Source organism: Colossoma macropomum, unplaced genomic scaffold, assembly GCF_904425465.1.
Source record: "Colossoma macropomum unplaced genomic scaffold, Colossoma_macropomum, whole genome shotgun sequence".
NCBI classification, from domain to species: domain Eukaryota; kingdom Metazoa; phylum Chordata; class Actinopteri; order Characiformes; family Serrasalmidae; genus Colossoma; species Colossoma macropomum.
The window spans coordinates 10,520,611-10,547,621 of NW_023494798.1; the positions used below are offsets into that span (position 1 = coordinate 10,520,611).

Consider the following 27,011-nt stretch of genomic DNA (forward strand, 5'->3'; position numbering starts at 1 on the left):
TCCAGTTTTTCAAAGAAGTCTGCAGGGATTTTTTTTTCTACAGCTTTACAGCTGTTCAGTCCTAGAAGTTGGTTGCATATTCTGTTTCTAATGGTCCAAGTAAACACCTGATTTTGAGGTCTGGACTCTGGGGTGGCTGTCCACTGTTCTGAGAACACCAGCAGCTTCTTTGACTTGAAAACTTACTTCTTTTTCTGTCTATTTCCTTTTCTCAGTAAGGGCTTTTTGACAGCTACACATTTCTTTTACTGTTTACTGTTTATCTGTTGGTGACAGTTGTTGATCTGCACAGTTGTTAGGAGTCACATTGAATCGCTGTATCTTTTATTATTTTTTTTGAACCCCAGATTTGGAACCTTTTTTTTTTTACTTTTCGTCCTTTGACTTTCCCCTTCCTCATGCAGGTGGATCACCTTTTATCTAGCCTCTTTAAAATAACTTGTACTCAATGTCTGTTTTGACTGGACATTAAATTAATTAATGGTGGTCTCTGACTTTTGTACAGTAACTGTAAATGCATGCCAAGGTGCCATTTTAATCAATGCATCTGCCATACAGGTGACTTTTTGTAGATCTACCTTTACTAACTATAGCTTATCTTGGAATGGGACCATGATAGGACCACCACTGACCAGATGTTGTTTTGCTGTTGGACAATTTTCAAAATAGCAGTGGTACCAACATAGTATACTGATGTTTGGTGGTCGTATTAGTGTATCAGTGATAGATCAGGTGTTGCTGGGGTTTTTACATACTTCAATATCACTGCTTGGTTGAGAATAGTTCACCTACCAAAAATATCCATCCAACATTGGTTTGTCTGACAACTAACACAAACTGTACAAGGAAAAATATGGTTTCTTTCCATCGATGAATGTCTAGAGGGTGGCTGATAAATTGTGCATCAATTGTGTAGCAAACTGGCAACCGTGTGTGCATGAGGGTGTAACCATGTGTGGGTACAGGCTAAAGCAACATGTGCTCATACACTGATCAGGCATAACATCATGACCACTGCCATGTTTCTACGCTCATTGTCCATTTTATCAGCTCCACTTACTTTGTAGTTCTACAGTTACAGACTGTGGTCCATCTGTTTCTCTGCATACTTTGTTAGCCCCCTTTTACCCTGTTCTTCAGTGGTCAGGGCCCCCATGGACCCTCACAGAGCAGGTACTATTTGGGTAGTGGATCATTCTCAGCACTGCAGTAACACTGACGTGGTGGTGGTGTGTTAGTGTGTGTTGTGCTGGTCTGAGTGGATCAGACACAGCAGTGCTGCTGGAGTTTTTAAACACCTCAGTGTCACTGCTGGACTGAGAATAGTCCACCAACCAAAAATGTCCAGCTGACAGCGTCCTGTGGGCAGCGTCCTGTGACCACTGATGAAGGACTAGAGGATGACCAACACAAACTATGCTGACACACATGAGCTGCTGTCTCTGACTTTACATCTACAAGGTGGACCAACAAGGTAATAGAGTGGACAGTAAGTGGACACAGTGTTTAAAAACTCCAGCAGCACTGATGAGTCTGATCCACTCAGACCAGCACAACACACACTAACACACCACCACCACGTCAGTGTTACTGCAGTGCTGAGAATGATCCACCACCCAAATCTGCTCTGTGAGGGTCCATGGGGTTCCTGACCACTGAAGAACAGGCTAAAAGGGGGCTAACAAAGTATGCAGAGAAACAGATGGACTACAGTCTGTAACTGTACAACTACAAAGTGCACCTATATAGTAAGTGGAGCTGATAAAATGGACAATGAGCCTAGAAACAAGGAGGTGATCATAATGTTTTGCCTGATCGGTGTATGTGTGGGTGCATGTGTGTACCTGTGGGCTCAGTGGTTCGCCGTTGCGCAGCCAGCGGTAGGTGGGCCTGGGCTTCCCTGTGGCTCTGCACTCCCACTGTAACTGCTCTCCACTGTCCAGCTGGGAGTCATTTATCATACTGATCCACTGGGGCATGGCTGCCAGAGAAACAGAGACACACGTGGGACACACTGAATATTCGCAAGTCAACAAAATCAGTACACACACTCACCCACATAACGACAAAATCTTACATAACCTTCCCTTGGATGTCTGTGGGCTGAAGTTTGTAAACTATGTATCATGATTTTAATGAAGTTTTTCCTTGTCTTTAAATTAAAGACTCAAGTGAACAACATCTCCCACAGCGTTTACTAACTGTTGTGTGCGAAAGGAGCAAAACTAAACTGTCGCTGAGTTTATGAAGCTAAAATTCAACATCCATCATTTCAGCTAATTGGATCAGTCAAAGCTTTCTCCTAGTAATTAGCCAGTTTGCCGTTGTAGGACCACCACATAAAAAACACTCAAAGTGCAGCGGACACAGCTCTGTCTGGTGTAGCCTTGTCCTGTGGTGGATGAATATGGATGAAAGCAGAAGCAGTGACAGTTTTCAGTGAGGCAGGTTGGCAGAGGAGTATTGGGAGCACATTTGTACCATCCGGTGCGTTACCTTGTGGAGGACGACTCGAGAGAAAATATCAATTCGGTTGTACATGCTTTACAAATTGGTGCTAACCAATGCAAATGCATGACAGGGTTAGTATACACGTTGCTAAAAACACTTAAGTGCAGAGCCTGCACATTTGCACAGGACGATTCTTTTTGTTGTCTTTTTATGTGTGAGTTGCAGGTCTTAGTTCACGTGACGATGGATGACAGAGCTATGGGGATTAAAAGTAGACGATTTGCAGCTTTGGATTAGATACAGTACTGTAGCCACAGGTCACTCTACTTTTGTTTAATTGATGGTCGAAACAACCATTAAGCACAAGTCAAGTCAAAGTTTATTTATGTAGCGCTTTTTACAACAGGTGTTGTCACAAAGCAGCTTTACAGAAAAATCCAGCCCCCATGAGAGACAGTGGCAAGGAAGAACTCCCTAAGAGCAAGAGGAAGAAACACTGAGAGGAACCAAGACTCAAAAGGGGAACCCATCCTCCTCTGGTCGACACTGGATAGCAAACAGCTTTAGTATAAAATATTAGAATACAAAACGGGGAAAAACAGGCGGAGCAACAGTTAATTAGACAGTTTGAGTTTATGCAGCAGCAGCCTAGTCATTAATTTCTAAGGAGATTAGACATAAGATAATCCACTTGCATAAGGAAGGAGAAAGTCAAGGGAAAATCAGTTGAGTTTTCAAAACTGGAGCTCAAAATATTATCAAACGATAACTGGGACTCCTAACAACCATGCAAGATCTGGTGGACACCAAAACTATCACCATCAGATAAACAGCAGCTCCATTTCTCATATCTGAAAAAAAATCCACAGCTGTTTCTGTTCAGCCACTGTGAGAAGACAACTCAACCCTATGGGTCTGAAAAGATGTGTAGCTGTGGAGAAGAATTACTGACAAAAAGAAAAACACGACAAAGAAGAACATTAGCAAATGAAACAAAGAAGGTGCTGGTGTTCTCTGAACAATGAACTGACCGCTCCAGAGTCCAGACCTCAACATCACTGAATGTTACTTGGATGGTGAGAAGCAGAAAATGCAACTTCTAAAGCCCAATTCAGATTTGATTGGTTTGACATGATGAGACTGTGTAAGAAATAACTACAAGAGTGAATGCAGTGATAAATCGAGTCATTTATACCGTGATTTCTTATCCAGGGATGAATGAATCAAAAATTTAAACAAGTCCCGCAGTAAACTGACATTAAAGTGCCCCGGCCCTGTTGTGCCGCTAGAAAAGTACCACCGGGAGTCAAAACAGGTGTTTAGATTTTCTCATAATTGCTTGCAGGGGCCCCTCAGTGGCTCAGCCCCCTGGGCACGAAACCCGTAAAACCCAGTGGATGATCTGGGCCTCCTCCATCTCACAGTACAGACACATTAATTCAGTAGGTGGGTGCCCTTGGGTTTTTCTGCCTTGCATTTTATTTTTAGTCTGGTGGAACAGTAGAACTGGAAAGACTGTTTTGATATGTTTCTTTCTGTTTTTTGGGCTCCGTCTAGGTTCACTCTCAGCAGACTTCTCCACATCCAAAGGTCTAGATTCCCTTTTCTTATCTGCTGGTGAAAGCATATGTAGTTCCACATCAAATGAGCTTATGTTAAATGCCAGGCGCTTCACTCCTCTCTGGTTATTCGCACATGCAGTCCTAATAAACTGCTGTAGTTTGTAACAAAAACACAAAAAAACAGAAACACGGCAGAAATGGAAATAATGAAAAAAAAAGCAAAACAATAATTCTTTGTAGCAGAAATCAATAAAGTCAGCCCACAGGAGAAAGACGCCTCTCTGACTCAATACGGCTGCCGGCACTGTTTCAGGCCTTTCTGCATTATTCACCGGGCTGAGTGTTGGTTCTATTGAGAGTAGGTCCAGCAGACAGCAGGAGTGACCTTAAAGCAAGGATTTGGGCCCTTGAGTTATGAACCCTGCCCGTGCTTGTGACGCCCACTTCCTGTCCACCACACTTCACCACGAGCCAGCGGCTGAGATAATGAAGCCGGCGCGCGGCCTTGGGGCAGATGCGCTCTGATGCCCTCTGGGGGGCTCCGAGTTTTGGGGCACAAAGCACTCTGGCCTGCAGCTGCCTGGCGCGGGCTGTAATTTACACTCAGTGGCGTGTAGAGTTAATCCTGCTCTTGGAAAGAGTGAGGCTTTCTCTGACCATGGTCATTCAATCACGTCATACAGAGAAAAACAAGACTGCCTACTGAAAGGATCATGCATGAAGTGTAAAGCTGGCATCCAAAAGATGCAGTAGGGGACACAGAGACTGGCAGCAGTAAGTGGGGACCGAATTACTGCACTTTGACTCACAGAACTGTGCAGTTCATACTGTCGTTTTGATATGCTATTTACATTACCATTAAAATTAATTACCTGTGCTTAAGTGAAATTTGAATTGTAATGTAGGTCAAAGAAACCTGAATTTTTTCCAAGTAATTTTGGGCCATTTCTTTTGCAACAATTTTCAAACTGTGTCAAAAACTGAAAAATTCAAAATGGAGAAACAAGGTTTTGTTCCGACAGCAATATACATATATATTCTGTACAAGTAAAAAAAAACATATTTAACGGTAAATTACACAAAAGCCTTAAGAGTATTAAGTGTGTCCACCCTTCACCTTCATGACAGTCTTTCCAGCCAGTCCATGGTATCGAGAACACCAGCAGCTTTGTAAAATTTGCAAATTTTCTTCTTTTTTGTCTATGTCCTTTTCTCAGTGAGGCTTCTGGACAACTACACATCCTTTCAGACCCATAGCGCTGAGTTGTCTTCTCCCAGTGGAAGGATGGACAGACACACCTGTGGAGCTTGATTTTCTTCTTCTTTTTTTCAATTTTTATATAAACTTTAATTTAACCACGCAAGTCATTGAGAACATATTCTCATTTACAATGGTGGCCTTGCAAGCAGCAGAAGCTATTTGAGGTCTGGTTGATTTTTTGAAGTGAAAGTAAGCTAATATAACTACTGTTTATTTGCTGAATTAAAAAAAAATACTAATTTTTTGCAACATTATTTTTAGCAAGTAAATCAAAATTTTACATTAAAATTTGCAGAAAAATGAAAAATGTTCCTCTAGAAGATGTCTTAACTTATTCAACTTAGAAAATCAACCTGTAATTTGATGGGGGGTGGGGGGTATTCCGACTTTGGCATATGACTGTATCTTTTAATAACTGTTGGAACTCCAGTTCTGGAAAGTCTTGATTTTCAATGTACTCTCACCTTTCATACTATCCTCAGAAAAAAATCCTGAAAAAGTGAATAACTTTATGACCATTTTGACATAAAATGAACTAAACAAAGGTTGGGTTTGACTTTTGTACAGCACTGTACGGGTTTGACTTTGCACTTCCATCTTTCTCCATTTGTTTCGGTGTCAACAAATTACAAACCTTTGCCAGTGTAGAGGATAGTTTATCTGTTCGCTATTGATTAAAAATGTAGAATCTGCACTTTTGATAGAACGTATCCACTTCCTTCAATGAGTCGTTTAAAATAATAACCCACCTTTGTCACTGGTGATAACTGTGACTTCTAAGGGTTAAAGGAAGCATATTTTTGATCAATGAAAACACATACAAGATATTCCAGTAAGCCTGTGCCATTTCAGTTCTTTGTTTAAATCATCTTCCTGCCAAAACACAGTGATAATGCTGGATATGTGATTAAAATAAAGGTCTGAAAATCATCACCATTATAATTATAATCCCAGTTATCAAGATATCGGTGCGCTCCACAATTCACTGAGACACTTCTGTAAGTCTGACAGTGGAAAAAAAAAAAAATTAATAGAGAACATTTCATTTCTCCAGTCAAGTCGAAATGGGAGCTGCTTCAGTGCCAAGTAATAGAGAAAGCTTTCTGAGGCATCTTGCTGAAGATAACTGGACCACTGAAACAAAAGAATAATCTCTCACATTAACAGTGGGAAATATCTTCTTTGGCACAGAGCTCTCGCAGAGGTGCTATCCTCTCCACTAGGGCAGCACGGCGAGCGGCACGGCTTCAAATCCCTTCATGGTACACCGAAGAAATAAGATTAGATATCAGATGTGTGCTGCTCTGCCAATGTATTCTGTCAGTGAACCCTTTAATATGGCAAGGTCCCAAGTTGTGGTAAGAAAGTTTGAAAAGTTTGAAGGATCTTTAGCAGCCAGACTCCATTGTGTTCATTCCTGAGGATCTTGGTGATCACTGGTGTTTATTTAAAGTCCAGAAATGTAATTAACATAGTTTAATCTCACATCTCATCAGACGTCTATTATGAGTTGTAATTAGTTTTATGATTGTCGTAAAATTGCATGATGCCCTAAACTGTTTCTGGGAGTTACTTCCTGTCAATAATGTTCTTCGAAAAATAAAAAACCACCCTATATTGCCAAACTTGATAGGAGAATAAAAATGCTCTCAACTCCAACATACAATTGAGCTATTACACAGCTATTACACAAATTGGTTATGAATATATTGCCTGAGGCCTGAGGCACCACCTAAAACATTTTATACAGTGCCCTCCAAAAATAATTGGCACCAAAAATATTGGTAAACAAGAGCCAAACAGGCTGTAAAAAACATCCTGTATTGCTTTTGATCTTTAATTCAAAATATTATAAAATATTTATTATAAAAGTAGTACAAAGTACAATGATTCAAGAAAAAAGTCTTAACAGGAAATAAACATATTTTTATCAAATCTGTATAGTGGCATCACTTCATTTAATACGTTGTGCAGCCTCCTTTTGCAAAGACAACAGCTCTGAGTTTCTCCTATACTGCTTAATGAGACTAGAGAACATATGGCAAAGGACCTGAGACCATTTCATCATCCAGAACCTCTCCAGATCCATCAGATTCCGAGGTCCATGCTTGTGAACTCTCCTCTTCAGCTCATCCCTCAGGTTTTCTATGGTGTTTAGGTCAAAACCTTAGTTCTGTGGTCAGTGAACCCCTTTTGTGTGGATTTTAAGGTCACTGTCCTGCTGAAAGGTCCAAACTGTGACCCAGTTTAAGCTTCCTGGCTGAGGCAGTGAGGTTTTGATTTAATATCTGCTGTTCTTGATGGAGTCCATGATACCAGGTATCCAAATAAATTGTCCAGGGTCGTTGGAAGAAAAACAGCCTCACAACATCACAGATCCACCACCATGCTTCACACTGGAGATGAGGTACGTTTCTGCAAGGCTGTCTTTGTGTCCACGCCAAACTCACCTTTGGTGTTTGTTGCCAAAAACCTCTGTTTTGGTCCCATCTGACCATCAAATATAGTCCCACTGAAAGCTCCAGGAACAACAGGCAAACTGTTGGCGCTGGAGTTTGTTGGTCTTTGACAGCCGAGGCCCTTTTTCTGGCAACCCTCTCAACGAACCCCTGGTTATATAGGTGGTGTTTGATTGTAGTTTGGGAGACATTCTGACCCCAAGACCTGACTAATGTCTGCAATTCCCCATCTGTGATCCTTGGAGATCCTTTGTCCACTCAAACCATCCTCCTCACGGTGTGTGGGGTCAGTATAGACATGCATCCACTTTCCAGCAGATTCTTAACATCTCCAGTAGTTCTTAACTTCTAAATTATTGCTCTGATAGTAGAATCTTGAAGTCATTTCCTGATTTGCGCAGCTCAACAACCTTTTCTCACACATCACTGCTGTTTTCTCTGGTCTTTCTCACAGTGATGGATGACTCAGGAAATTTGCTCTGTGTTTCATCTCATATACATTCCCCAGTAAATCAAGAAGACATGGCTGATCACTGAAGTGTTCCTAATTGCTCAGGTGAACTTAAAAACATAAAATATGATGGACATATACTTTAGTTAGATTTTGCTCTTAAGAATTTCTAGGACTGCCAATAACAATGGCACATACAGATTTAAGAAAAATATATATTTTTTCATGACAACATTTAGTTTCACGACAAGGTTAGATTCTTGCTAATATTTTGAATGAAAGATCAAAACAATAAGTAATGAGGAATATTTTTCACAGCTTATTCTGCACATGATTACCAAGGGTGCCAGTATTTGTGGGTACTCAATATAGAAAACAGTTTTTTTCCAGATTTACTTCTATTTTACCATAATTAACATTACACATAAAATCTCAAAGACATATTTAAGTTCACTGGTCGTCTTGCATAGTACATGAAATGGCTACATTTGTGTTGTAGACATTGTGACATTGTGAGAAATTAGGCTAGTAAGTTTCTCTACATTGAACAATTTCGAAAGACACTGAATGATTTTGTTTACTTTGATTTAATCTTTTCAAATCAGAGTGTGGCTAAAACACTCCAACTCATTAATTGCCATGGTTTCCACGCACGTTTAGCCATTTTCATAACCTTTTCATAACCATATTTTTTTTTTTTCCCCAGTTTAGTCGTCTCCAATTCTGCCCACTAGTTAGGACTCCCCCAATCACACGATGCTATCAACGCTAGGAGGGTGAAGGCTAACACAGGCTTCCTCCGAGACCTGTGACGCCAACCACCGCTTCTTTTCGAACTGCCGCTCACGCAGCGTCACTGGACAGCCGAACGCGCTCGGAGGAAAGCGCCAACCGCCAGATCTGTTACGTCAGCTAACAGACGCCTGCGCTGACTAGCATCGCGCTGAGTGATGGGGAGAAGGAGGGGCCATCCCACCCACCCAGAGAGAGCGAGGCCAATTGTGCTCTCTCGGACTCCTGGCTACGGATGGCTGTAGCATCACCAGGGATCGAACTCGCGATCTCCTGATGATAGGGCCAACGCTTAGACGGTTGCACCACTCGGGAGCCTTAGAGACGAGACGGGGTGTGTGGAGTCAGTACAGCTTAGAGAATATCATTTCAGTGGATTATGGTTCAGTTATGTTCCCTGACCAAAGATACTGAGATGGACCCTTGAGGGTTCCACCACAGTGACAAGAGGGGCACTGACCCAGTGACTGTTTAGTACCTTTATTTCTGAGAGTATATAGAGTCTAAATAAGATCGAATTGAAAGATTTTTCACAGAAGTTCTATAAGAAGTTTCTACCTGGTACAGTAATGAGATTCTCCTGCAAGTCCCCAAAAATCCCCAAACTGGTTTAAAGCCTTGGAGGATTTTTGAGGGTGTATGATACTGTACAATCTGCAGAGGCTGAGATGTCGGTGAAAAGCCATCCAAAAGCTTTGGAAATGTAATACAAATCAAAACAGAAAAGAAAACCAACTGTTTCCTGAGGTCAGCAAGTACAGGAAGGCTATGTGTGAAGATACAATGCAATGATCCCTCTGACTGCCGTAAAGCTGATAAAACTGTAATTTTATAAAATCACCAGGACACTCCATTCATCTTCAAGCCCAGAGATGCTGCTGTTGTGACATAACATACACTTAATCTATGTCCCAGCCAGTTTCCAGCGGATTACGGAAGACAGTGCTGGGTGACGAATGGGGTTCCCTGACACCAGAATTAGATCACTGTCAGTGTCACCGTGGGGTTGGGGGGGAAATCTAGGCCAAAGAAAAAAGCGTTTTTGAGTTTGGAAAGTAAAACTAATGAAGTAAAACCCTTGACATTAATTGGGTAAAAGTCATTCCTGAATAAAGCTATTTTTCATGTGAAAGCTTGTGACAGAGATCATAAGGCAAGCCAACGTGGCTTTAATTTATTCCTACGAGGAGGAGGACAGTCAAATTTATGCAAAGAGAGTTAGGGAGGGGTGTTGGAGCAATTTAGGAAAAAAAAAAAAACACAATTAAAAATGGAACTGACAGATTCTGTCTGTGGAACATGCTTTCCTAAGGCAACTTGGGATAGCGTTCATTGTCTCTTAGTCCTGAAAGCAATGCTAGCTCTGCTGAGCTCAAAGCAACATGTTCCCCTTTTAGGAAATGAAGGCCTTTAACATTAAAATTAGCTTCAGTTAAAGTGCCATTGTTTTGAATTCTGTATACAGGATAATGCAGAGAATTACATTTATGTAGTTACATGTATGTAAACACTCCTTGCACTCAAAAACATGACTTTTAAATGGTGAACTCATCTTAGAAGGCTTATTATGATTACACTAAAAATTGACAGGTCAGTTCAACTTAATATAATTATAGTAACTGATTACATGGCTTTTCTTGAGTTGACTCAACTTGAGGACACCAGAGTTCACACAACTCAAACTTCTTAGTTGAGTCTAAAATTCTCCCAGCTACTGTTTCTAGCTCTGCATCTCGGTTAGATAAACTAAACTGAATTTACTTTTTTTACTCAATTTCTCCACTAGCTGGCGCTCCTTCTATCACACAGTCCCATCTGGCATATTCTCCTCTTGCGCTTCTGGATATGGACAGCTGTGGCATTGCTGGGATTCAAACTCACAACCTCCTGATGTTGGGATGAATTATTAGACAGTTGCACCACATGAGATGATGCCAAAGTCAAAACAGCAGATATTTTCTCCAGTGTATTCAACATTTGTAGACACAAAATCTGAGCTGCTTCATGTGTTCCTGAGTGGTGCAGTGGACTGAGCTATCACCCCAACAGGAGGTTGTGAGTTTGAGCTCCAGCGATGCCACAGCCATCCGTAAGTGTGTAGTCAAGAGGAAAAATGTCTCGTAGGACTGTGTGATGAAAGAGTCCTGGCTGGTAGGGAAGATGAGTATAAAATATAAGCTCATTTTATCTGCCTCACTGAGAAGCAGAACTAAAAACATTAAGAGAACTTTTGACTCAACTAAGACGTTTGAGTTGTGTGAACTCTTGTGTCTTCAAGTTGAGTCAATTTAGGGAAAGCCATTAAATCAGTTACTATATCATTCTGAGTTGAGCTGACCTCTCACGCTTCACAGTGTACAGCTTCTATTCCTTTTCAGAAGACATGCTTTCAGTTGTTCAGATAAATTTTCAAGGCAATTTTATTCTCACCTCCAAGGTTCAGTTTCTCATGATATTTAAGTGTATATATGTTGATGTTTCCATGAAAAGTTGCATAAAGTTCAGTTTTCCATTGGAAAAAGTGTTTTGTGGGGTGACATGTAGCAGCTTAGTTTTATTCATTATAAAATAGCTTGACCTCACCACAGTTCAATATACTAAAGCATGCTAATGTGAGGATTACGACAAGGGTGACAGGAACATGCCTGCACTAATGTTGCTAACTTGTTTCAGATGTGCAGACAGCAGCTAAAATAGACAAACGAGGGTGGTACTTAAATTCATGATGTCACATTTATGTTCCACAACTATCCAATAATTGTCAAATACGGTGTAGAACTGTTCTAGTGGTAGGTAGCAGTAGATTAGCATGCTGTAGCTTCTCACACCACAGCCCAGTGATTCACTGAAGCTCCCTGTAAATTTACACTCACTGAAGCTCCAGTGGTGTAAATTTACAGGGTAAAGACTCAGATCTAAGGGAGCGAATCTATGTTTTTGTGTATGGAGCCATTAGTGAAACAGCCATTGCTCACATATATAATCCAATTTGCACTAGAAGCTAGTGTTAGCTTAGCTATTTGATGACTTAACAATGACTTTAAATTAACTTTCAGACAATTTTTCTGTTTACTTTCTGTTCACTCAGTTCCACTTGTAGCCATTCACAAGTTACTCATTTTTCTTTTGTGTTTGATTTCATTCTACTCTATGATGCTGCTTTGCCATGGATCCAACCTCTTACTTTAAAGCTTTAGCATTTTCATTTCATTTCAAAAGCATTTGAAAAAGAGAACAATAGCACCTGACAAGCTTTAGTTCCTATGCTGATGGATGTCAGCTGTACTTCCTCACCAGTTCTATAGAAAATCAGCAACTTGAGTTTTTTTTTCCCCCAATATCTTGTTACACTTATTCAAGTTGAGTCATTATTTCACTGAAGAAGCATGAGCTTAGGCCATTCTAGCCACCTCTAGGCAAATGACCAGGTGTTTCTCTCTCTCTCTCTCTCTCTCGCTCTCTCTCTCTCAGGAGACTCAGTGCTTACTGTACACCTGGAGGTGTCCCCGGAAGGCCGTGCCTCCTCGTGAATTCTCTGCCTTGCACTCATAGCTCCCTGAATCCTCCAGCTGAATGTTGGGTATCTCCAACACAGCCTGAGATTTGCGCAGGCGGGCCTTTTTGGGGATGTTTCCGTTGATCTTCCTCCAGGTGATAGTCGGAACAGGGCTGAAAGAGAAGAATGAAGAGAGAGCTGTGATAAAACACCTCCCATTCAAAAGCTATGAATAAACTGCCAGAAAATTCAATACAAGAAGTGTTGGTCTCTGGTCCTGGATGACCACTACACAACAATGTCCAGAGTTTTTCCTGATTTGACTACCTTGACTGGACCCAACAAATTTGCAATATAAAAGGAGTAGTTCTTCCTAATATCATTTAGTACTATACTTCCTAATCTAGTCAAATGCAGTTGTTTCTTTTTGTATATTATGTTTCTCAAATTTGTTGTTTCTTTTATTTTGTACCAAAGTTAAAGCTAAAACTTTCTAATACTGGAAGTTTAAAACCCCACCAGTCAGCATAGTGGTTGCTCAAATCATCACACACTCGCCTCAAACTAAATGTTCATGAAAATAAAAGTAGAGTCTTAAGTCTTTAGTAGAGAATTTTAGATTAGCCTTGTTATGAACTGTAGGCATTGCATTTTACAAAAGTAATTCCTAAAAACCTAACAGGTTTGACACAGCTTCAAATTACAGGGTGTCCCGCAAAAATTGACATAATTTCACAGTCTAATAACGTAGCCAATTCTCCCTCAAATGATCTCAAATTTTAACAAAATGTGTAAAAACTAAGTTTAATTTTTCATGTTAGAAAATGCTCAAACACAGTCAAACAAGAGTGTGGAGCATGCAATTTTGAGAAAATTCAATAAAAATGCACTAACTGGAAAGCAGATTTGGACACGGCACAAAAAATTCAATGAGGAAGGCTGTCTGTGCAGGACAAAGGGATCTGGACGACCACCAGTATCGGAAGATATTACATTTGTGAAGCTGTGAAATTGGTTATAAAATCTACATCCCTCTGAATTTCTTGTTCGAATTTTGATCAATAAATCTTGCAAGGACAGAGGCCAAACAACTTGAAATGACTGGTTAGTCTATGGTTTCTAGCCAAGTATACTAGCTAGTTAGTGTAATAGCTAATCCAGCTGAAGTCTTAGTGAGATTTAAAGGAATGTGATCTGTAACTTCAACTAAATCAGCTACTCCACTAGTTAGCATAGTTGCTTCATGCTACCCAACCATTTTTAGTTGCTCTGTGTTGTTCATTTCAACATAGCATTTACTGCATGTAGTGCTTTTAGCAGGTTTTTCAATAACGGAAGGCTCATTATTTGAAGCGGTACTGAACCTTGTGCTGCTGCGAACTGCAGGAAGACAGCACTGCAGTGATGACTGAGCATGTTTCCCTATCTATCTATCTATCTATCTATCTATCTATCTATCTATCTAGCTATCTATCTATCTATCCATCCATCCATCTATCCATCCATCCATCCATCCATCCATCTACCGCGTTAAGTTCGGCAGTCCTAATTTTGTTTGCATGCTTTTCTCAGGCTGAAATTTCACAAGTCTTGAGTCTTCACTGTCAAGCTAGTTGAGGATGAGATCGAGTCACACTGTGAGTCAGTCAACCTGCCACACAAGTGCGACTTTAGTCTGAGACGCTGACTTGAGTCCACATCTTTGCATCTAACAGCATAAACTGGTTAGATAATCACAGACTTGTTGATGTGGTTTCAGCCTTAAAGTCAAGTCACATGAATTTACATGTGAATACAATGTGTTTTCTTGCACATTTCACATGTGGAATATATGTGACACTGTATATATATCTATATGTGTCTATGTTTATAGATAACAGCATGTCATGGAATGGACCAAAAGAAACAGCCTAAAATGACTTAGAAAAAAATCTGGTTCCACTGACTCACATTAAAAGTAAAGTAGTTTTTTCTTTTTCCTGTAAAGTTACCATTTTGGAGATACAAGGTTTTGTTCCAATAACAGCAATAAGCAAGTCTGTCCGAGACAATTTAAGATCTAATGTGGATTTGATGAAGTGTCTGATTATTTAGGCATGCAGTTTGCACAATGCTAATAGGTATATAGGTATATAGGTATAAGCTTCTATTAGCTGAAACTAAAGAAACTATTCACTTGCCAAACTATTCAGTTAAGGTCCTTCGTGACGACAGTTTGCCATACCTGCTCCATGCATTGAGAATCTATAAAAGCCCTGCACTGGAGACAACACATTCACACCTGAGAGAAAACCCATTATTTGCTTGAACATGCACAGCGAGAGCAGGTAAAACCGACGGCAGCATCTGATAGGGCCAAGCAGGCCGCAGACTTTGTGATCACTGCATATCACAATAAGCTGAAAGATAGCTGTGCAGATAAGTGTATTTGGACACTGTCATCCATCCCTGTTTGTGGCTGAGGCGGATGTGTGATGTGACCTCCTGAGGTGCGCGGCCCACGCGGAGATAACCCGCTCTATCAGACACCATCAGCACTGCTCTGCACTGACGGCCCTGTCTGACAGCTTTCCAAGGATGGAAATGTGACACCATGGAAAAAACCCCACCGCACACATCAATCATTCTACAGCGTGAGTGAAAATGGCCCATTCCAGAGCTGGCTACCCTTTTATTGTGCACCAGCTACATTCCAACAAGGACATGCATGAAGTCTGGATAGAAGCTTTTGAGGCCTGTCAGCTCAAATTGGTCGAGTTTAAAATAAAACTCCAACGAGAACATCTAGATTTGGACAGCAGGAGGGAAGTGCTTAAATTTGATTTGTTTCGCTTCTTCACCTGATTGGATTTGAGGGCTCAGCCGTGACGTTATTTGCTGAAATTTACCATGTTTAGTATATGAACATGGCTCAATTTGGAACAGAAAAGATCTGTTTAGATGTAATTGATTGAATTTGGTGCCTCAGACCTGTAAAACAAAAGACTATTTGTCAAAAGGCAATGACAGCGTTTCCTATTCCTGGTCCTGAAGTAAACTGGCAATGCAGTTTCTCCTGTTCTAACACACTTAATTCAGCTCAGAGACAGTTTGATAATTAGCCAGAGAGTTGAATGAGGTTAGAGCACAGGGAAGCACTAAAATGCCTGTCTATTCTAGAACCAGAAATGGGAAAATGGGAACCACTAAGGTGTAAAAGAAGAAAATCAAACAGATTTTCACTGATGTACAGTACACACCTTCACATGAACGGAAAACAAGCAGGACCTCACGATTAATGTCATTTTGATTATGATGCTCAGGAAACAATTCAATGCATTAAGAATAAGCCTGTCACAATCAAGACACATTAGCTGACATATACATATATTTGATATGTAAAAATTGTGGTGAACAATTTAATTGTCTTTTCCTTTTTATTTCCTTTTTCATTTTATGCCCCCGTTAAAGAATAAGCCTAAACAGCTAAACTGGCCGATTAGCTTCCTTGTAATTTCCTTTTTATTTTATAGCTCACACTAAGTTGTGCTGACATGAAATTAAATACTGCACTGTTTGCAAGTGTCTACAGTTCCACAGAATCACATGTAGAGCCGAATCTCGCATTTCTCTCAAAGACAAAACTGATTCTGCTAGGATATAAGCTAAGATTACTGTAAATTCATTGGCTGCCTTTAAATAAACACTCATAAACAACCCCCTACACATGCCTTAGCACTCAGTGAATAGATAGATTTTCTTTTTTATTTTTGGGATATCCATAACGTAGACCAGGAAAAGCCAACTGATGAAAACACATCCATTTTACATGCTGATAGTGAAACGACTAACAACTGTGGAAATAACTGGTCAGTTTAAATAATTACTATAATCTCAAATAATCTCACCTATTTCATCACCTATTTCACAATCGGTGATTGTGAAAGGCCTAATTATGAAAACTCAAATTTCACCAGGATTTGCTTTCATTCGATTATTTCAGCACAATTCAAATTATTATTATTATTATTTTTATTTTTTTTTTTTTTTACTTTTAACTTTATTTTGGCCAAATAATGAGCACTAACATTACTGAATATAATTAGAATTATAATGCAATGCATGTATTGTCTCTCTGTCATGAGTGGCTTTAAACAAATGCATTTGTTTGAATGTAAACAAATTTCTGTAAACAATGCCTCAGTTATCAGGCAACATATTCATATTTCATGTAATAACTTTCAGTGAGGGAGCTTTTAGACGCTTCTTCCAAACCTAGAACTCTAGAAGTTTCTCTGGAACAGAGTGTGTCACATGGTTTGGTGAAACATGCCCTAGTCTTAACCCTTCCAGCTTAGTAGCACTGTGTGATGGGGAGAGATCTAGCTAGTGGGTGGGATTGGACTCCCCCAAAAACAGATTATTTTTATTACTGATGATAAGATCCTCGCACACAATATTTGTCACGTGTGTCATTTCACTTCTAAGGCCTGTTTCACACATACTAACTGCATTGCAAGAGCAACGTGGAATGCCTTGTTTTTCATTTTGGTGCTCGTGTTTGCACACAGAAGCTAAGCGAGCAGAGCGGCGGAGCATCCCAGACGTGGCATGGCATTTAGAACGTAAGTGAGGAAAATGAAGTAGAATGAGAAAAAAACAAAATATATATATAAAAAAAATGCTAACCATTTGTGCTGCATGTTCATTTTCCAGTAATTCTCCGCAAATCAACTTTCAGATCAATGCAAAATGATACATTTCTACACTATTACAAACAACTGATGCAGCCACTGCCACAAACCAACACATGTAAAATTAAACCAATAACCTGCAGACTGCACTGTGTAAAAGCAGAGTGATTATGTGAGTGGGGGGTGCATTACACAAAGACTTCTGTTGTCGGTCTTCTGCCAATGTTTTCATGGCCACACATCACTGCTCAGCTGTAGAAAGAGTTCAGCACAAAACTGGCACTGGAAGCCATCCTCTTGGACATGTCCACTGCAATGGACACCCTACTGATAATAAACACTGTAGCTACCGACCAGAATGAATGGTGACTGCAGTAAAATTTGGTGGAAGAGGGGGAATGGTCTGGGGCTGAGTGAAGAGTAATACAGCATACAGACATTTTAGACAATTATACGCTTTTAAGTTTGTGGCAGCAGTTTGTTTCTGGGCCAGCAAATTCATATTAAAGCTCATGGTTTTGAATTGTCCAGCAGGCTCATATTGAGCATCCCAGACTGGCACAGAAGTGGTAAAGTATTTAGAGAACAGCTGAGGAAAACACAGTAAAATAAGCTTCGTAAATCAATAAAAATGAACAAAAAACAAAAACTTCATAAAACGCAAATTCTTCAATTCATAATTATTATCAAAGTAAATACTAGCTAAACATTTTGTGTTTCATATACAATCCCATTTCCAAAAAAGTTGGAACGCTGGGCAAAATGTAAGTGAAAACAAAATGCAATGATATGCAAATCATTTAAACCCTATATTTCATTGAAATTAGTACAAAGACAGCATATCAAATGTTAAAACTGAAAGGTTTTATTGTTTTTTGAAAAATGTATGCCCAATGAATTTGATGGCAGCAACGCGTTCCAAAAAAGTTGGGACGGGGCAAGAAAAGATGGGTAAAATTGTGTAATGCTAAAACACCTGGTGGTTAACCTGATAATAGCTTAGTAACATGATTGGGTATAAAAGAGCATCTCAGAGAGGCTGAGTGTTTCAGAAGTAAAGATGAGGAGGGGTTCACCACTCTGAAGAAAGACTGCACAATCATGTAGTGCAACAATTCAAGAATAATGCTTCTCAACATAAAATGGCGAAAAATTTTTGTATGTAAGGGACAAGGCCAAAAACCAGTATTTGCTGGCCGTGATCTTTGGGACCTCAGACGGCACTGCATTAAAAACAGACATGATTCTGTAGTGGAAATCACTGCAGGGTCTCAGAAACACTTCTGAAAACCACAGTCTGTGAAAACAGTTCATCACTGCATCCACAAATGCAAGTTAAAACTCTAAAATGCAAAGATGAAACTGTACATAAACAGGATCCAGAAACACTACCACCTTCTCTGGGCCTGAGTTCATTTGAGATGGACTGAGGGGAAGTGGAAAAATGTGCTGTGGTCTGATGAATCAACATTTGAAGTTCTTTTTTGGAAATCATGGACACTGTGTCCTCCAGGCTTAAGACTGTCAAGTTTGTTATCGGCACACAGTTCAAAAGCCAGCATCCATGATGGTACACAACAACAAAATAGACCCTGAACTGTTGAGCAGCTGAAATCCTGTATCAAATAAGAACAAGAAAACTACAGCAGTGTCTCCTCAGTTCCCAAATGCTTGCAGAGTGTTGTTAAAAGAAATGGTGATGAAACACAGTGGTAAACATGCCACCATCACAAATTTTTTGGAAAGTGTTGCTGCTATATATATATATTTTTTTTTTTCAAAAAACAATTGAATTTCTCAGTTTTAGCATTTGATTTGTTGTCTTTGTACTATATTCAAATAAATATAGGGTTTAAATGATTTGCACATCATTGCATTTTGTTTTCATTTACATTTTGCACAGCGTCCCAACTTTTTTGGAAATGGGATTGTACATTTTCCAGTTGTTTCCAGGTTTAAAATGATTACCTAATAACAAGATAAGTCAGAAAGCTAAAGAAATCTAGAAAAAAAATAATATAAAAATAGAATTTTAGCAAATCACAACATTCAGGTCAATACATTATGATGCACTTTTATTCCCCTAAAAGCAACAACTGATACAGCCATCTCCACAAATGAACACAGGCAAAATTAAACCAATGACCTTCAGACTGGACTGCGTAACAGCAGAGTGATTATTGGATGGTGGAATGCAATTCACTCAGATTTCTGTCAGCAAAATGTCAGAATGGATGAAACAGCTCCTCCTAAGGGTCCTCAGCCAATGTCTTCATGGCCACACATCACTGCTCAGGCTTTAGAAAGCATTCAGCACAAAACTGGCATTGAAAGCCATCCCTGCAGACATTTCCACTGCAATGGACACTCTATTGATAATAAACACTGTAGCCTGTTAGCCGACACACAAAGACCTCTCCTGACCATCTGACGGCATCTTACATACTGACTGACAGTGTGGGGCAGGTCTAAAAGCAATCTGAAGTTCAATTTCAGTCCCCTGTGCCTATATAAAGATTGACATTTCCTAATAAGAAGCATTGATAAATCATTCATTTAGAGGTACAGGGGTGAGAAGTAAAGTCCACTGGAGGACACAAAGCCATCAGCGCCAAATTAGGTTTAGATCAGTGTTTCCCAGTACCTCTCCTGGAGTGGCCATGCATGCACATTTCTTTGCGTGTTGTTTATTTTCATGCTCCAACATAACCATTTTAAAGCAATAGTTCATTTTCTCCTCCACCTCAATTGCTGGTGATTAGGCAAACCAGGGTTGGTGTGCAAAGTTCCTTTGTTACGCAGTGGAGCTACAAAGCTAATGGAACTATATATAAAAATGAACTGTTGTCACATGGATAAAAACAGATGTAGCAGGTACACTATATGGCTGACACCAACTCTAATTAATGAGGTCAGGTGTTTCAGCCACACCCACTGCTAGCAGGTCTATAAAATCAAGTACATAACCCTGCAGTATAAAGGGTCCAACTGAAGAGCTCAGTGCCTTTAAACATAGCTCTATCATGGCATGTCACCTTTTCCGCAAGTCAGTTCGTACGTTTTTTGCCCTGCTAGATCTGCCCTGGTCAACTGTAAGCACTGCCACAATGCGGTCCAACTCAAAGAGCAGGGCTGCCGAGAGCTGATCGCCTATGCTCTGATGTAACACTCACTACGGAGTTCCGAACTGCCTGTGAAAGCAACAGCACAAGAGCTGTACACTGGGATGGGTGTACATAATGGGTTTCCATGGCTGAGCAACTGCTCACAAGCCTAAGATCACTATGCGCAATGCCAAGCGTCGGCTGGAATGGTGTAAAGCAAACGACTGCTGGACTCTGAAGCAGTGGAAATGTGTTCTCCAGAGCAATGAATCATGCTTCACTATCTGGCAGTCGGATAGATGAATCTGGGTTTGGTGGATGCCAGGAGAACGTTACCTACCGGAACCAACAGTTAAGCACCAGCACCAACAGTCTGGAGGAGGAGGTATAATGGGCTGGGGCTGTTTTTCAGAGTTTGGACTAGACTCCTTAGTTCCAGTGAAGGGTCACGATATGCTTTTATGACATTTTAGACAGTTATTTACAGATAATTATAATTTTGAAAAGACCCTTTTCTGTTCCAGCATAACTGTGCCTGGGCACAAAGTAAGGCCCATAAAGGCATGGTTTGACAAATTGAGGAACTCCAGTGGCCTGCACAGAGCCCTGACCGACTTTTCATGCAACATCAGTGCCTGACCTCACAACGCTCCTTTGACTAATTGGCCACAGACTGTGGACAGCCTTCCAAGAAGAGTAACTGGAGTAGCTTGGTCTCCATATTAATGCCCATGGTTTTGGAATGGGATGTATGGAGTATCTGTATATTATTTAGTGGACCTGGGATAAGAAACGTTGGTTTAGATGACAGAGAGACATGCAATTCACTCGCTGCTGAGCGGCAATGTTAACACCCTGAGAAGTGTGACTGCACTGAAGAAAGAGAGGTGCACACGAATACGAAGAGCAATGTCTATAGGTTTAAGTAATGACTTATTATTCTAATGTGGATAATTAATTGTAAATGACTTTCCCTCACAAAGAGAGCTTGTGCAGACACTGTAAACGATTACTGGGTGCTTAGAGCAGTGGAGATTAGAAGCTGTTTGCTTTTAAGATAGGCCATGTAGATGCTTAATTCAGAGCAAATAATGAATATAAACAGAACAGAAGCATGGTGACACAGGATTATGCGCCAAAATGAGAAGCTGTATTGTTTTATGCAAAACGTTCTGTTGGTTCTGCATCACAGATAAAAGGGTAGCAAAACTGACACCAACATATTTTCAGAACATTCATCTTAGAACTGTTCTTGTTGCCATAGAAATTACATAGGCATTACAAGTGTTTTTTTTTGCAGCGCAATGAATTAATATGCACTGGCAGTGACACCATCTTGAAGATTTTTTGGAAATTCCTCATCTAAGAGCTTCGTTTCATCTCAGTCGTCTTCAGTTTACATGTAATAGAGCTCAAAATAATGACACATAATCGAATGAAATATTTCTTCGCGTTGTTTAGTAATTTTTCATAATGACAGACAGTCTTATTCCCAGAGTGACTCATAACTGCATCTACAATAAAAGGAAGGATCACACAAGAATAAAAATAGAGCTCGGTACAGACGCTAGGTATATTAATGCAAAAGCAAGGCATTCATTTTGTTCTAGGGTGTCTCTGTTGTATAGTTGCAGTATCTGTTGTACATCCTCACTAATGTGTTCTACTTTTGTTAGCTTTTACTTTCACTTTGATGTATAGGCCTCTATTGAAACCTCCATAAAAACAGGGGGTAAAAAACTTGGGTTAGTATGCTAGAGAGCTTTCAGCAATCTTTGGTATGAGGACTATCAACATATGCATTTCAGAGATGCAGCTCAGAACGCTTCTAAACAGATGCAGCTCTTTGCATTAGTCAGCTGCAGGCCATGGCAGGATGCATCCACTTTTAATGACGCTACAGTGAGGCCTCCGCTGCACATAACTCGCCGTAAACACACTAGTCAGAGTGCTTTTCTTCCTCCTGGCTGTCTGCTTGCACTGACCAACTCCATTTGTCACTGAAGGATCCTTGGCCAAACGTGGACATAATGGAGATTAAAAGCACTCCACAAAGCCGGGTGTGCAAAGATCTCTCTCTCTTTTTTTGCCTCCTTGCACTCTCTCTTCTCTCTTTCTCTCTCACTCACCCCGCAAACCCTTCCTCTCTCTTCTATTCCACTCTCTGATCTCTTTACCCCCTTGTGAACCATTACTGTAACATGGTGTTCCCCAGGGCTCAATCCTAGACTCGTTCCTATTCCAATAAGATTCCAATAAGCGTAACTGCTGCTTTGATATACCAAGTGCTGCATGCACTTCGGTATTGCTGGATTATGCTCATATGACATCAGAACCATAAAAATAGTCTTAGCCTGGTTGCATTTCACTCGGTTCCTCCTCCTCCTCAGGGGAAGGAACCGAGGCTTCTGCCCAAAACAAAGCTGTGACAGGATAAACGGTTCACAATTATGACTATTAACACAGTAGGCTGGAGCCAAGTCTCGACTCAGGGAGTGTGGTGCACTTCATGTGTCTTTCAGGGTGTCACCTTGAAAGTGACATGATGGGGATGAGCGGTAGAAGGATGGGGGGGGTGGTGTGGAGGAGACACTGAGACTGAATTCCTTAAGCACTACTTACTTCCCCAGGGCAAAGCACTCCAGTCGCACCGTCACTCCTTTCGCAGCCAGGACCGTCGGTGGAAAATGCACTTCGATTTTGGGCTCGTACTCCCCCATCACACCTAGAAAAACACACACACACAAAAAGCAGTTGAATAATTGAGGGATCTCCTCAATACAACATACGGTAACAGCAGCGGGGTGGGCTTTATTCCCTTCTCACGCTGTGAAAAGCCTGAATATCAGAACAAGCCCAGCAGATGTGTAACCCTTAGAAGTCACAGTTATTGCCAGCGATAACAAAAGCATGTAAATTTTCATTTTAATTAATTCTCACTTGTGGCTCGCTGAAACAAGTGGGGAAAATCTGTTGAAGATACTAAACTTTCAGCCAATGTCACATTTGTTTTAAGCATGAAAAGAGATATTTTATGATGATCCGAATTTGATGAAAAGTTATTGCTGCACATAAAACCTTCTTTGGTGGAAAGAGAAACAGCTTTTACATTTTTGATATTGAAACAAACGGAAAAGCATCAAAAGCCAAGACTTGAACTTGTGGACACACATTGTAGACTGAATGTAAGAGTAACAAATGACACAGTTATTGCCTGGCTGGAACTTTGCTGCTAATACTGTATTCTACTCAAGTACTGTACACTTCTACCTCAGTAACTGCTGAGCTCACGCATGTCATAATTTGACAGCTTAACTCACAGATCACAGCATGTTAAATATCTCTGCACCTTATTCTCACTACCTCATGCTCAGAAATAAGTGCTGTGTCAGCGCTGTCCTGTCTGTTTACTGTGTCTAATGTCTGTTTTATTTATCAGATTTATTGTATTGTTTCTAGTTTATTGTTTGCACACTTACATCTGCACGTTTGCACTTTGTCTGTACTGTATTATTTTGTTCCATGTTGCACCATGTTGGTCCTGGAGGAACGTCATTTCGCTCCACTGTGTACTTGTACATAGATGAAATGACAGTAAAAGCCTCTTGACTTGACTTGAGACTAGAGAAATAACTCTTCTAAGAGTTAAAAGGACTCTGGAATGACCCCAAGGCCCACTCCATCACACTGGCCAAACGATCTCCAGACCGTTTTGAAAGTGTAGCTGAAATGGGAGTTAACAGCTGTGTCATGAAGTCTCTGGGGGGGATGGGCACGTCTTTAGTAGGGTTCTTTAGCTATGCCACAGCTACCTGGAGAGCCCCCTCCTCTCCCCTCCGGCCCGAGGAATCTCCACCAGAGCCGCAGGAGCCAGCAAGCCCCTAAATCACTGGCTTCCCGGCAGAGGGACTGGCACATTACTCACACCTTCTGCTCCTCTCCCTCCATATACCACCTTGGTGTCTACCCAGGCGCTTGCTGCAACACCTGCCTCATTAATTAAGTGCCATGGCAGAAAACGTGTGTTCCAGATATAGCGAGTGAACTCTTTCTTTTTCCTATTTTTTTTTTTTTTGCAAGACTAGGTACTTTGTAAAATTAACAAGAGGTTTGAGGTTATCTCAGAGTACGGCTTTATACATAGTCAACACAGAGCCTCTCAGTTGCATGAGACGCATTGAGGTCACACTGTTTATAAACGATGACTTACAGTCTTTGCAATCACAACAATTAAAGAAGGTATTTATTTTTTATTAACAAAAGCTGAAAATCTTAACAAACTACTTGGTAAAACTCAGCTGACTAAGGTTATGATTTGAAAATTTGGTTTAGGGTTAGGTTTAAGTTTTGGGTTTAGATTAAGATTAGGGTTATAGGTATTATTAGCTTTAGGCTTCAGCTGAATTTACAGACATAGTCATATGCGCAAGTTTGGGCACCCTGATCAAGTTACACATTTTGTTGATTTTCTAGGTGGACATTAGTACACATTCTCCAACAGGAACACACTTCGCACATTTTAATGCACAATTACTGTTTACTGAATTTAGCAATGAAAAAAATAAAACACAAAATGTTATATGTAATTTTACATTTTATGTTCTATCCTTTTTCCAACATGTTAAACTCAGATAAACAGAAACTACAATAAAAATACCATCTTTAAATGTATTCCCTGTAGATGTGTTAACTTATTTTCATTTAGAAAACCAACAGAACATTTAAAAAACAGGGGTGTTAATTTTTTTGCATACCACTCTACATTATGGGGCAGATTAACTTAAAGAGAAGCTAATTACTGACAGTCTGTTAATACTTTGCGACAGTGTGGGTGGCCAATAGAGCAGGTGTCTACTAACAGCTTCCATGCAAATGAAAACAGGTAACAGGTACAACTGTATAATTAACATATGACCAGTGCAATATAAGCATGTGTCTGCCTCATATGCTTTTTGTAGAAAAGCCCATTTCCGCAAAGTAGGAGAAAAATGTTTTATCCAGCTCTGATTCTGGTTCAAACTGTGACTCATTAGTTTGAAATAATGACTTATTTCCTCAAGATTATGACTTTTCAAAACCAAAATAGGGCAATGGCATAAATAATGTTCATAATTTTGTACACACCTGCTCATCCAACATTCACTCTGGAAACAAGGGCATTTGGGAATTTGTCCCTCGTTTGCTGCAGCAGTGCTGCATTTAGATTTTTTATAAGTAAGCTTCCAACTTCTGCTGACAGACTGCTTCTGTTTTTGGTAACACTGAGCCGAATGCTCATAGTTGAAGTACCTGTTCATCTATATTAACTCCTGAACTTCAACAAAAGCAAACTATTACAAACATTGTTCAAAACACTTGGAGGATAAAAAAACCATTGTCCAGCACATGAGCAGAAACACCAGCAATGCTATCACTATGGCAACGTTTATATGGTTTATTTTTGGCGTCAGCTGTGTATCATCACCGACTCTGAAATGTGGAATGATGTTTCTTTAACGCCTACATGTAAACACAGCATTACAGTCTCTACACTTTAAAAACTGCTGGGTTGTTTTTCTACCCAAATGCTGGGTCGGGCCTGCTGAGTCATTTTGTTGGGTTGTTTTCACAGTTCTGGGTAGTTTTTAGGTAGTTCTTGTAAAGCCCAGCCTTTGTGTTAGTGAGAGTGTCAAAACAGCAGCTCAGCTAAAGGGTTATTTTTCAAATTACAGCACCACCAGTTAGAAGAGTCGGTTAAACGACTCCTCTTCATATGCACACTTAACTACTTTGTCTTCAGTGAAACCAACAAAATAGGTGCTTTATTTCAAGAACACCCAATATTATTAACTGGATTTTTCCTTGTTATGATTTGAGACTGATAAAATAGCTATGATGTTTGGTTCCACTGTCATACTACAGGGCCACTGGTACCTGTAGCCCTTTATATGACATTTGACAACATTTATAGCTAAATATTAGGTCATTTTTAACTAGACATTAACATTATCTATGTGATAATTGTATTTTATGTGGTTAATGTTAGCCTACCGACTAAATTACATAGCTAACCTAGCAAACTTGGTTTGAAAAGACCTCATCATCTCTTTTCTCAAAGTATGTGTGGTAGCTTCATTACCTTGGACAAGCTGTTTTTGAGTGATAAATGTTTGTCAGTTGTGTCTTATTGTTTAAATTTTGTCATCTTTTCTATATACAGGTTCGAACAAACCTGCCAGAATATCTGCAGCAAACTGAAAAGAAGCTTAAAATAGATAAAGATTTGATTTGGTAATTTAACAGTTTGTCACTGCATAATACTTTGATTTTATGTTGATTTTGAAAGTGAAAGATACAAAATGTAAAATAAATAAATAAATAAATAAATAAAATACAAGCAAACAAAGTAAATTCATATAGCAACCTGATAAAAGGGTTAAAATGATCCCATTGGGTGTTCTGCTATGCTGGGTTATGGATATGGCCCAAATTGGGTTGTTGTTAACCCAGCATTATGTTGAGTGTACTCTTTTGGGATGTTACATTGCTGTGAGTAGTTCAGCCAAAATAGCATGCGTGAGGTGAGGTACTGAAGTTGAACTCATTCCAAAGGCTCCAGCTCTACAGGGAACGCAGTTCCACTGCTCCACAGCCCAATGCCATCAAAAAAAGCACCACCAATGATGATTTTTTTCACTGCTACACACTGAACTGTGTGCTCTGGTAATTTTCTCCAGTAATTACTAACAGTCAGTTTTATACAATAGTCCTATAGTTTGGCTA

At 40.0% G+C, this 27,011-nt stretch overlaps 1 protein-coding gene across 1 annotated transcript in view; it reads right to left on the bottom strand.

Annotated features, from left to right (window-relative positions):
- The window catches only part of cntn5 (contactin 5), a 355,095-nt gene that overhangs the window by 89,563 nt on the left and 238,521 nt on the right, over positions 1–27,011 (bottom strand). The window contains exons 8-10 of the mRNA XM_036585173.1: positions 22,872–22,974; positions 12,464–12,645; positions 1,845–1,981 (exon numbers count right to left, since the gene is read on the bottom strand). Of these exons, the coding sequence (XP_036441066.1) occupies positions 1,845–1,981; positions 12,464–12,645; positions 22,872–22,974 (422 nt within the window). The remainder of the gene's footprint in view (positions 1–1,844; positions 1,982–12,463; positions 12,646–22,871; positions 22,975–27,011) is intronic.